This window comes from Miniopterus natalensis, chromosome 6, assembly GCF_054644295.1.
Source record: "Miniopterus natalensis isolate mMinNat1 chromosome 6, mMinNat1.hap1, whole genome shotgun sequence".
Lineage (NCBI taxonomy): Eukaryota > Metazoa > Chordata > Mammalia > Chiroptera > Miniopteridae > Miniopterus > Miniopterus natalensis.
The window spans coordinates 31,976,902-31,988,968 of record NC_142086.1 but is presented as its reverse complement, the minus strand read 5'-3'; the positions used below and the strand labels follow the sequence as shown (position 1 = coordinate 31,988,968).

The 12,067-nt window shown below is 35.2% G+C and overlaps 1 protein-coding gene across 1 annotated transcript in view; it reads left to right on the top strand.

Annotated features, from left to right (window-relative positions):
- Positions 1–12,067, top strand: part of CBLB (Cbl proto-oncogene B) — a 192,615-nt gene that overhangs the window by 21,342 nt on the left and 159,206 nt on the right. The window contains exon 4 of the mRNA XM_087818138.1: positions 7,552–7,641. Within this exon, the coding sequence (XP_087674264.1) occupies positions 7,552–7,641 (90 nt within the window). The remainder of the gene's footprint in view (positions 1–7,551; positions 7,642–12,067) is intronic.

Below are 12,067 nucleotides of genomic sequence, written 5' to 3'. Positions count from 1 at the left end.
AGGAATTAAAAGATTTTAATTTTTAATATTTTAAAATGATAATTTATAACTTGGATTCGGAGGACAAATAGTAGTCAGTCCTTTTACGTAGCAGTGTGTCTGCCAGGCTGGAAATGGAATTTTTTTAAAGAAAATTTGAACATCTTCCTGAGATTTACTTATCGTAAATGAATAAAAAGTTTATTAAGTTTTGATAAGAATGCCTTTATTCATATTTCAAACATCTGGGAGATGTGAATGTACTTTTCTAAAGTTTGGAAATGAAGGAGCTTATTTCTTTAACACACTGTGAAAGTAGAGGCCACAAGAAAGTTATTTAGACAAATGTTTTCAAGTTAAACAAAGGGAGTCTGTTAGAGGAGGCAGGTGAGAACTTGCAGGACCTTTGACTGTTAAAGACTTCATGGCTAACCTTATCCATGCTTCTTTGCTAACCAGATACAATGTAATTTTCTTGTTGATTTTCATGTAAGTGAAAAGTGAAAGGGGTTTCCCCAGCAGTTTCCTCTTTGGGTTACAATTTCAAAATACAAAATAATACAAATTATTCAGATATAACTTTAAACTAAATCCACTGTTTTTAAATACAACAATTACATTTAATCCATTCATTTGCTATTTATTATATTTACCTTTTTTCTTTTTTTCCAGCCCTGTGTTAATACCATTCAGCCCCCAACTCCTGGTTTATTAGCTGTGAAAATTATTATTGCAATGTATTTAATTTCCCTCCAAGTCAAATTATCTATTATACACACATGATATTTTGATTTTAAAATTGGAGAATTTTTTTTCTTGCAATATAGAGTTCATCTAATGTTTATAAATTCCTGAGGGTGATAACCATTGTGTTATAAGACAGTAAGCCAACTCACAAGACTCAAGTGAACTTGGCTTTATGGTTGAATACCTTTTATGTTTTCAGTCTTAAGGCAGCTTATTAAAATTGATGTTTTCCTTTCACTAAATATCTGGTGACATTCAAATTTGATAATTAAAATCCAGAAGCACTTAAGAAAGAATGCCTGTTTTTAGTTTCATAATAACAATACTCCCACAGAGAAGGCTGATGAGTGATGTCTTTCAAGTGGCAGATTTGTTATTTAGTTAAAGAAAGCTCCTTTGGCAGTTTCTTACAAAACTAAATTAAAGTCTTTATAAAACAGACAAGCAGCAGTGATAATCCTATAGCCGGAGGAATGCTTGGAAATCTAGCCCTAGAAGCATCTTTTTGTTTTTGTTTTTGTTTTTTTGGTGATTTAATGAAAAAGTGAAGTTTCCAGAAATCCAAACAGATTAGCATTGAACACTAATTGAGTAGGTCATAAAAATGTATTCCTCTATGACTGTTTTGCAGTACAGTGCTTCAGAAATACCCATTTTTTCAAACTTGTTTTTAATATTAACCTTTGGTCTCTTTAAATTCATAGTTCAAGCTTGAGTTCTTGTTGGAGTTTGCATTTATACACATACAGTTTTCAGGAGTCACACATGGGGTTATTACAGAATTCAGATAATGCAGAGATTGAGATTGCCTGTGTCGTTTGGTTGGAACACTGAGGAACAGAGGATGCTTCCAGGACTCTCAGCTTCTGGTGGCCTCAGGCATTTCTTGGCTTGTGGCAGCATAACTTCAGTCTCTGTCATCTATCACCTGGTGTTTTCCTCTATGTACCTGTGTCCAAATTTCTCTCTTATAAGAATACCAGTCATATTGGACCAGGGCCTAGCCTGATGACCCTATCTTAACTTTATTACATCTACTAAGATCTTATTTCCAAATAAGGTCACATTCACAGGTAGGGTGGAAGTTAGGATTTCCACATATCTTTTTAAGGGACAAAATTCACTGTAAGTGACCAAATATGGCAGTGTAAAATTTATAGTAAGGAGGGGAAGAAAGTTGAAACTAGAATGTGTGTCATGGAAGTGTGAAAACTTTGCTTGGTAGAAGATAATGCCAAACAAAATTACTTAAAATATATTTTTTTGAATGGCTTGTAGCTTAAATATTTTTGTAGGCTTTTTTTTTTCAGGTTTATAATAAGCATGGTGAATTAATTTATCAATTAATTTTTATGTAAATATTGAATAGCATAGTGAATTCAACTTTTACCAATAAAATTTTTATATATATTGACATAACTGAATTTATAAGTATCTTGTTATAACAAGCATTCTTACTGATTTTAATATGTAAAATACCATCTCTTTAGGAATTATTAATGCTATAAATGTACACATTTAATTAAAAGTTATAATATTAATTGCCCTGATTATCCTTGATTAAGAATTTCTGTTTTATTTTTTTATTTTGTGATAAACTCTGGAAGATTAAGTAAAATATTTAATTATGACTTACATCATTACCATTAAATCTGTTTATAAAATTTTCTGTATTGCAAATAATAAAAAAAAGGCCGGAGGTGTTTTCTGTGTTGGTGGCATAGAAAAGGGTACAATGCACATTCACTTTTTGTTTCTCAAATAGTAAGGAAAAGGCATTTTAAGTTTGATTTCAAATTAAGATGTTAGAGAATCAGTTCAGGGCTTTTAGTTTAAACAAGAGTAAATATTTGTTCTAAAAATGGTGTGTTGCTTGGCTTAAACCTGAGGTCTGCAAACTGATCAGAGCTGGATAGTAAACATTTTGCACTTGGCCAGATCGCCTCTGGCAACTGCTCACTTCTGCTTTTATAGTAGGAAAGGAGACATAGACAATATGTAAATAAATTGGAAAGGCTGTGTTTTAATAAAACTTTATTTACAAACACATGTGGTAGACCAAATTTGTCCTGTGGGCCATAGTTTGCCAGCTCTTGGCCTAAAGTGTTAACCTAAATTTTGGAGGGTGAAATTTTAAAAGTGTTTTATCAACATGGACTAAGTAAGTTGCATGACTTAGAAATGTGTTTGGCTAAAAGTTCCAGTACCTAACCAATAGTAGCTTATATACAGGGATATACGGAGTGGGCAAAAGTAGGTTTACAGTTGTGAGTGACATTCTTCTGAGTGAATAAAGGTGTTGTAATAATCATAACCTACGTCTGCTTCCATATGAACAACTATAAACCTGTTTTTGCCCACCCCGTGTATCTCTCAACAGTGCCATCAGACACCCAGGCTCTTTCTGGCTTTGTAATCTCCTCTCTTAGTATTTGGGTTTGTCGTCATTCTGGTCGCCTCATGGTGGTAGAATTCCTGCTGCGGCCCCAGGACTGAGGGAAGAAGGGCAGCCCCACACATGCCTGTCCTCTTTATCTTTAATTGAAAAGCTGCCCGGGAACCTTGCCACCGACTTGCTCCCTCCAGCCGACTCCTCTTAGGTCATCTCAGGCCTGAAAAAATGTGACACCCAGAAAAATAGTGAAAACTGGAGTGTAAATGTTTTCTATTCTTGTTGGCCTTCTAGGAAAATAATATTCAAAAATAAAAGAAGGCACAAATATACTGAGATAGTTGTATCAAACCCATTTTCCCGTAAAAGAGCAGTTGTTTTCTTTCTTCCTTGAGTATTACCTCATTCTTAAACCTGACTGCTGTACATTTTAGACCCAAATAACTGAAAACAAACTATTAGTGAGTTAGGAAGACTGAAGTTTCGTTTTATAAGAACTATATTGTTATCTGTGTTATGAATGTCTATACCGCAGAGACGAGTGGTAAATATTCCAATTCCATTTTCTATCTAGAGATGCGAAATTGAGTGGAGGTGACATGACTGACAGGAAGTGTATACTCACATGTGATACATTTCTAATGATGTTTCATTACCACTTGCGTGCATGAGCCTGCAGCTGTCCACATCTGAAGGTATCTGCATTGGAAACCCTTTTTCAAGTTTGTTTCAGGAGGACTCATTTGAACAATTAGCGCATTTTATACTTGTGAGAATGAGGTGTGTTTTCTCATCTTTACACCAGTATTAATATTGTCTGTCAAATGGTCAGTAAATGCAGCTTTGTTGTTTTTTTTTAAACAAGACAACTTCAATTTATTAAATTCAGGATTATTTAAAACTTCATTTCTCGCCTGGCTGGGTGTGGCTCAGCGATTGAGCATTGACCTATGATCCAGGCGATCGGGGTTCGATTCCCGGTCAGGGCACATGCCCGAGTTGTGGGCTGCAGCCAATCAATGACCCTCTCATCATTGATGTTTCTCTCTCTCTCTCTCCCCCTCTCCTTTCCTCTCTGTGAAATCAATAAAAATATATTAAAAACAAACAAACAAACAAAAACAAAACTTCATTTCTCAAGCATGCCTTCTTCCCTCCCTCTCTCCTTCCCTCCCCCCCGCCCCTTGTGAAATGTTGCCTGCGATTTTTTAAGCTTTTAATTTCTCTAGATAAGCAGGGTGTTTTTTCCTTTAAGGAAATAGGAAAGATTACCTACTTTTTTTCCTGAGATATATTAATGAAAATAAAATGTTAGCTTATTTTGCAGATGCTGCAAACACTTCATTCTGGTTAGCCAGTTCTCATTTATCTGATTAAGGGAGGTTTGCATGGATTCAAGGCCTGAGAAACAGCAAATTCTCCTTACCAAATTTTGTGGGGGTTTTTCCCTATAAAATTTTAATTTTAGTTTGTTCTCCCCACAGTTGGATATATAAAAGTTGTTTTTATAAAGCATCTGAAGTCTTGAAGTTGCTAATGAATCATAGTTTTCCACTTTATCAGTACTTGGTAAACTACAGCCTGTGGGCCAGATCCAGCATGCACTTTTTTCTATAAACAAAATTTCAGTGGCACGTGTACTTGCCCATTCTGACTACAGTGACAGAAATGAGTAGTTGCCACAGGTACTGTATAACTTACTGACTCCTGCACTATCGATGTAATCTTCTATCGCAGTCTTAGAAACTTGGCATTTATAAACTTAAACATTTTCTTTGTCTTAATATTCTTTTCTCCCCTATTTCTGCCAGTGTTGCTTAGGAATTAGTCACCATTGTGATCCTCTAAGGGCAATAAAAAAAGTTAATGGCAAGTAGTAATGATTGAGAGCTAAAGCCCTCTTAGACCCCCATTTTCTATCTTATGTCAGTTTTCTGATGTATAAGATAATTTTTTAAAGTGCAATAAATTTAAACTCTTTTGTAGGTTTTTTTAGAACACAAGATATGTCTCTAATGTCTTTGGCAGTCATCTAGTCTAAAGGTTCCCTGCATAGTCCATGGAACAGATGATGCATTCTGGTTCTCTAGAATGATTAAGCACAGACCCCTGGCTTCCCACAATACTTCTGTCTTTACCAGTTGGGACCTGAGTAGCCACATTTTTTAAAAGTGCCCTAGATATTTCTGATAACCTGCCTGCTCTTAGAATTGCCAAGTAAAATCATGTTTTATATATACGTTATGAGGGATCATTGAGATGGCACAGATGGGACTAGAATCCTGGATCCGTTCAGAACTCTCTTCACTTTACTAAGCTTGCCGTCATCACTGCAGGGATCCACTCCCACTCCTGTTATTGTAAAGGATCCCTGAGAAAGATAAGTTTCTGTAAGGCCTTTGAAGGAATATTGTTGGAAAAGAAAGATTGAAATTCTCTTTTTATATCCATTTCAGATTGGTTTAATCCAGCGATTTTCAGCCAGTGTGCCACAAGAATTTTTAAAATATGTAGTACCTGACTGGTTAGTTAGGGATAATGACCTCTTTTCCCTTAGATTGTCACATAAAAAATGACAACAGCCAACACAACAATGTCCACCTGGTGTGAATGAATCAAAATTATACCTGTTTTTTTGTCAGATCTGCAAAATATATAGTTTTTGGTGTGCCGCAGGATTTTACTCATTAGTTTATGTGTGCCATGAGGTGAAAAGGTTGAATATTGCTGGCCTAACCCCTGTTCTTAGAATACCTTTGTGTGCCAGCCTTTCATCTTGCCATTTTCCCTTCTTCTATGCGCCTGTGTATGCAGGTCCTTTTTCTTATTATTGGTAGAGGTAAAGCTTCCACTCTGGCCCCATCCCCGTCTTGTTTCATTTTCTGAACACCCTAGCCAAAATGTATCTTTTTCCTCTGACTATAGCATTTGTCAAGGTCCTTTATGTGGCATTAAACTACATATTGTCAGATATTTTTATCTTTTTAAAGTGGTGATAAGAAAGGTCATTTTAAATGTCTCCTAAGTTCTTTAAAGACAAAATTCACTTTTTCTCCTATGTTTCTCCGACAGTATCCAGAACAGCATTCCATAGTTGGCAAATAGTCATAGAAATATATGATTATTTCTCTAGAATTGCTGTAGGATTATTTGAAAATCCTGATTTTTTATTCCTTGATTATGATCTACTAGGGCCTATAAACAAGAGAAAATGAAAGCGTCACATGGGAAACTGTTTAGTAAAGTGGCCAAAGGCTGCCTTGTAGAATTTTTGAATATCAGCTTCAGATTTGCCAATGAGGGCCACTGATTTTAGAAGGGAAAAAATGTCCATCAACATACTAGTACCATTATTTAGAGTAATTATATTTTCAAACAATTCTTAATTCTGTGTGTATGCAAACTGTTCTTAATGTAGTGACATTTTTGGATAAAGTTGGTGAAGTTACTTGACTTGGAAGCACATCTTTTTAAAAAATTTATCTTTATTGTTGAAAGTATTAGAGATGTCCCTTTTTTCCCCATTGATCCCCTCCACCCCACACCCACTCCCTGCCGTAGGCCTTCACCACACTAATGTCTGCGTCCATGGGTTATGCATATATGCACATGGTTAATCTTTCCCCACCCACCTCCACCTTCCCTCCGAGATTTGTCAGTCTGTTCCGTGCTTGTGTGTCCCTGAATCTATTTTGTTCATAAGTTTATTATGTTCTTTAGATTCCACATATAAGTGAGATCATGTGATGTTTGTCATTCTCTGCCTGGCTTATTTCTCTTACCATAATATTCTCCAGTTCCTTCCATACTGTCCCGAATGGTACGAGATCCTTCCGCTTTACAGCTGCGTAGTATTCCGTGGTGTAAATGTCCCACAGCTTTTTATCCACTCATCTACTGATGGGCACTTGGGCTCTTTCCAGATCTTATGTAGTGTAAATTGTGCTGCTATGAACATAGGGGTGCATATATTCTTTCTGATTAGTGTTTCAGGATTCTTAGGATATATTCCTAGAAGTGGATCACTGGGCCAAAAGGCAGGTTCCTCAAAAAATTAAAACTGGAACTGGAAGCACGTTTTTAATGGAATGTCCTTGTGGTTACCCTTAATATCTATAAAATGAATCCCTGAAAAATTCACCATCCTGCTTGTTCCCACAAATTATGCATGGTAATGAGCATATTTCATGGCTCTTCTACTGACTGATTAGTTCTCCTTCTGAGCTCTTATGAGTGTTTTCACTTCCTCTTATTCTTATTTTAACATTTCTTCAAAGACCGTTTTTGTTTCTCTGCTGTGTTGTATTTATGACTCTGAATACACAGGACTTTTCAGCAACTGGGGAATCCTCCAAAAAAAATCTATGCTTTCGACTTGAATAGTCCAGTTTCATTTGGCATATATTATTGACAGAAGTGCTTCATTTTTATAGCTTTCTGTGTAGCAGATGGTCCTTATATCATTTACGACTCTTCAGGGAGTGCATAAGTACACGTGCACCAATAAAAAACTGCTTATTAGGGTAAGCCTCTTGTCTTCTTATTGATGGGGTTCCCCAAAACAGATAAGGATTTCCAAACTTGGAAATTAGTCTTCAGATTTTAGCTAACATTTTATTTGTATTTATGTATTTACTTAACTGCCACCTCTCTTCCTTTTTCTTTTTCTTAAAGGCAAGCTTGGATGGTTGGATCTGATATTCTTGCCATATATGCTGCTTTTTTTCTTTCTTTTTTTGGCAGGAGCATACCAGCTCTAAGGGACATCTGAGACATTTTGAATATGTAGACAGGGCTTTTAAAGAAAGGAATGGCTGTTCTCTTTTATCAGCCATGCAGACTTAGAAACAGACTTTAAAGGAAAACAGAGGCATGTGTGTTCTCACTGTGTGTTATTGTTGCGCCCCCTCACATAGCTGTGAGGATTTGTCAGCAGTTTGTTTTGACTCACTATGCCAAGGTGGGGGTGGTTTTCTGTGTTTTTGTAAGTTAACTAGTGTGGGATGTCAGTAATCTCAACTTTACCATTTTGATTGGCCTCGATCCACCCTTTTCCCAGGCCACATTTTAGTACTAAAACTTGCTCTAGAATATTTGCCAAATAGCTATTCTTTTCCAATTACCCTGGAGGTCAAAATTGATCCTTAAGATACACAGGGTAGGACAAAAGTAGGTTTTTCACAGTTGTTCATATGGAAACTAATACAATAATTAATAAATAATAATATAAGAATAAACTGTGTTTGGCTTTCTCACAGCTGTAAACCTACTTTTCCCTGCCCTGTATGCTCTCTCTGGTTTCATGTTACCTCTGTGGTGTGTTCATGATATTTCTGTAAATTAATGTGGGAACCTCCTTGAATTATCCTTTTTAATTGATCTTCGTAGTTCTTCTTACATAATGAAATTCAATTTTATTTATTACGGCAAGATTAGGAAGTCTCCTAAGTTGAAATTTCATTTGTGGAGAGTTGGTTTTAGATACAGAGAATGGGGACAGAGTGTTTTGATCAGGGGTGAGGAAGTCTTTGGTAGCATCTGAAAGAGAAAACGGAGCTCCTGGATCTGATGGAATGGGTCTTCTGATTTTAGAAACCATTAGCAAGGATAGGGTGGTCCAGCAGATCTGTTTACCCATTTATTGTTTCCTAAGAGAAATAGCACTCTAGGGAGTTGTGCACATGGTGGTCCTAGTACATCTGTGACATGATTTTAAGGTTGGAAAGTAAAGCTTTATATATGAGATACAAAAGGCAAACAGTGTTTTCCTTTAGTCACTCAAGATAACCATTATATTTAAAGATCAGTGTAGCTGTCTTAGGTTGCTGATAATATTCTATTGTGTAACAAACAGCTCTTTATTTACTTTATTTATGTGGGATTAAGTTTATTTATGTGGAATTAAAATTAAAACAGCTCTTTATGTGGTATTAAAATAACTAGAATTCTTTTAGCATTTTTAGTATTTAGCATTAAGAGACAGATGGCAAGTAAACAAGGCGAAAGACTTTATTTGCTGTATTACATTCTCCAGCTACAGTAAAGAATTTTAATTAGATGTTATTTTAAGAGGTTTCCAATTCACTGCAGGTCATTGAAGCTTGGACAGAGCAAAATGTGCACCACGTATTTTAATATGTCAACAATCTATTGCATGGGGTTGAAAGTTCATCTGGAACTAGAGGTTATATTTTTAAGAATGTGAAAATTTTTCTGGGTGCCAGTGTGCCGTAGAGTAAAACTCTTTTTCTACTTAAGTAATGCCATTTTAAATTTCTAGTGGGAGTTCTGAATCAAGTTGGTATAAACATTTAAAAATTTCTTCTGGTACCTTACCTCCTTTTTAGTAAGCTCATGTTCATTTTTCTTCATGGTGATTATGATTATTTTTTATTTCCCACAGCTCTACTGGAGATTTTCTTCACTGTGAGAGAGTAGTTGTTAAATAATCCAAAATTCAGTTTTTCAGTTTTCACAATGAATTTTTGTAAAATATGACTTCATAGTTTTGTTTTTTTTTTTTCAGATTGAAGCTAGTTTTTAGAACTATTCGGTGTAGGAAAATAAATTCATATATAAAGCTGTCTAAGGTTATTCTTTGTAGAATTACATATTTCTTTTTATTTGTGCAAATAATATGAAGATATTAGAAAAACATTTGCTTCTCACCATTAAAATAAAAGTAAAGAGTCTTGAAAAATGTCTGGTGCTGATCGTTCATGTAGGTTAACAAGTAATACGCAAAAGGCAGACTGTCCTTCAGTTGCAAAACATTACACAGTTTGTATAACTCACCAACTTAGGACGGCATGAATTCATGGTTTACTTGGTGAATAAAAATAGCTTCTTATGAAAGGTTGAATAGATGATTTTCTCCTCAACATTACAGCATTTATGGAGACTGTAGTCTCTCGTGATATGGTTGTAGTAGAGTTAAAATTGCAAGGTAACCTTCTTAATTGGTATAAACTTAGACAAAATAACATTAGAATTTTGAAAAAGACCACACATTATGTGTATTGTTTTTTTAACCCGAGTGAGTCCTTTTTCTTTCTTTCTCATTTTGCGTTTGTAATCAACCTATATAGTTAATTTTGTGCTAAAATTTGTTTTATTATTATTATTTTTAAATATATCTTTATTGATTTCAGAGAGAGGAAAGGAGAGGGAGAGAGAGAGATAGAAACATCAATGATGAGAGAGTCATTGATTGGCTGCAGCCCCCAACCCGGGCATGTGCCCTGACCGGGAATTGAACCCTGAACCCTGATCGCCTGGATCCTAGGTCGACGCTTAACCACTGAGCCACGCCCGGCTGGGCCTAAAATTTGTTTTAAATACAACATGATATCAATGTTATGTAGCTCATCCCTCTTTCCTCTTTTGCCTGTATTAATTTTCTGGTTTCTCTTTAATTGCTAGAAATATTTTTGTGTTTCCTTTAGCTCTTTTGTTGGTTTAAATAGAATTTAGCATTGTTTTATTGGAAAAATACCAACTACTGTGTACAGCTATGTAAGAAGCAGCTTCTTGGACTCTGAGTGAAAGCCCTAGAAAATTACCATCAGGAAGTCTGTTGTACTATTGTATTATGGGGTTTTAAGTATTGTTTCTCCAAGTGAAATCAAGAGAATAAAGGAAGTGCAGAGCCCTGACATTCTTATTTAGGTTAGATTTTCCCTGTGTAACCTGTTCTTTTATTGTCAGGGTTTAACCTAGTCCATAAACATTTTGTTTCTAAATTCTTGAGCTCATTTAAATATACTGTGGGGATGTTTTGATGAAGGTTTTAAGTATGTGGAGTTAAAGATCTCTTTTGCAGAAAGAAAAAAATATCAGTAGCAAAACAGAAGGGCTATTTAATGGATAATTTGAGAAGTTCAATTTATTCTGGATCTGGTAACCTTAAGATCTAGAAAAATAGTAACTTTTGGTTTTTGTTTTTTAATTAAAGATTTTAGTTATCAAGTTCTAAATCTTTTGGGATATTAGTCTTTAGTGATTGTGTAACTATTTGAGAGAAAACTGGATTTTCATTTTAAAATTTATGCTGCTCCAAGATTTTTAAAAAAGCCTTATCTCTAAATTATTCATTATTGATTTCAGTGGATTTAAAAGAGAAACATCCTAGGTTTTTGAAATTTCCATGAATAATAAAAATATTTGAATTCTAGGGAAAACGCCTTGGAATCTAAGTCTTTTTGAGTTTAAAATCAGAATTAAACTCAAACATACTTATAATACCCCTGGATACTGAAAACAAATCTTAATAGCATTTCTTATTCAGAAAATGAAACTGATTTCAAGCAGAAAGAAAATATCGTACTGAGTGTCTATAAGTCAAATGAGTTGTAAAAAAAGTAAAAATCACTAATTTTTATTTTACAGTGAAGTCTTTTTGTCTTTAGTTTTAACTGGTCACGGAAACAAATAAGCCTGTTTGTCCCAGAGAAAGGTATTAGGCCTGCTTTCACTCCTCTGCTTGAAGTAAGACCCTGGCACACTCTCTAGAACCATTAACCAAATGAGCTGTAGTTTTTAATTTCTGGCCTCAGAATCTATTCTCACTATATAACACCATGTGGTTGAAATGAATGGATACTGTGATGGCAATAACTTTGAGAAATAACGTGACAAAAAGCACTATTTTATTCATATGAATGGCTTATCACTTATATTTCTCCATTATCTGCCTTTCTAACCCCATCTCAAGACAGTTTCGCTCACGTCTTTGTGCTCCAGACACTTAACATTTTTTAGTTTTTTTAGGCCTTCAGAACCTCCACATAGCCACAGCATCATCTGCCTGATAATTTTTTCCGCTCTCTAACTCTTGCTCACCCTTCAGATCGTAGCTTAGATGTCAGCTCCTCAGAGAGGCCTTCCTTGACCGATCACTGTGTATTACTCTGCACATTATTTACCCTCATGGTAATCCGGTCTCTTCTT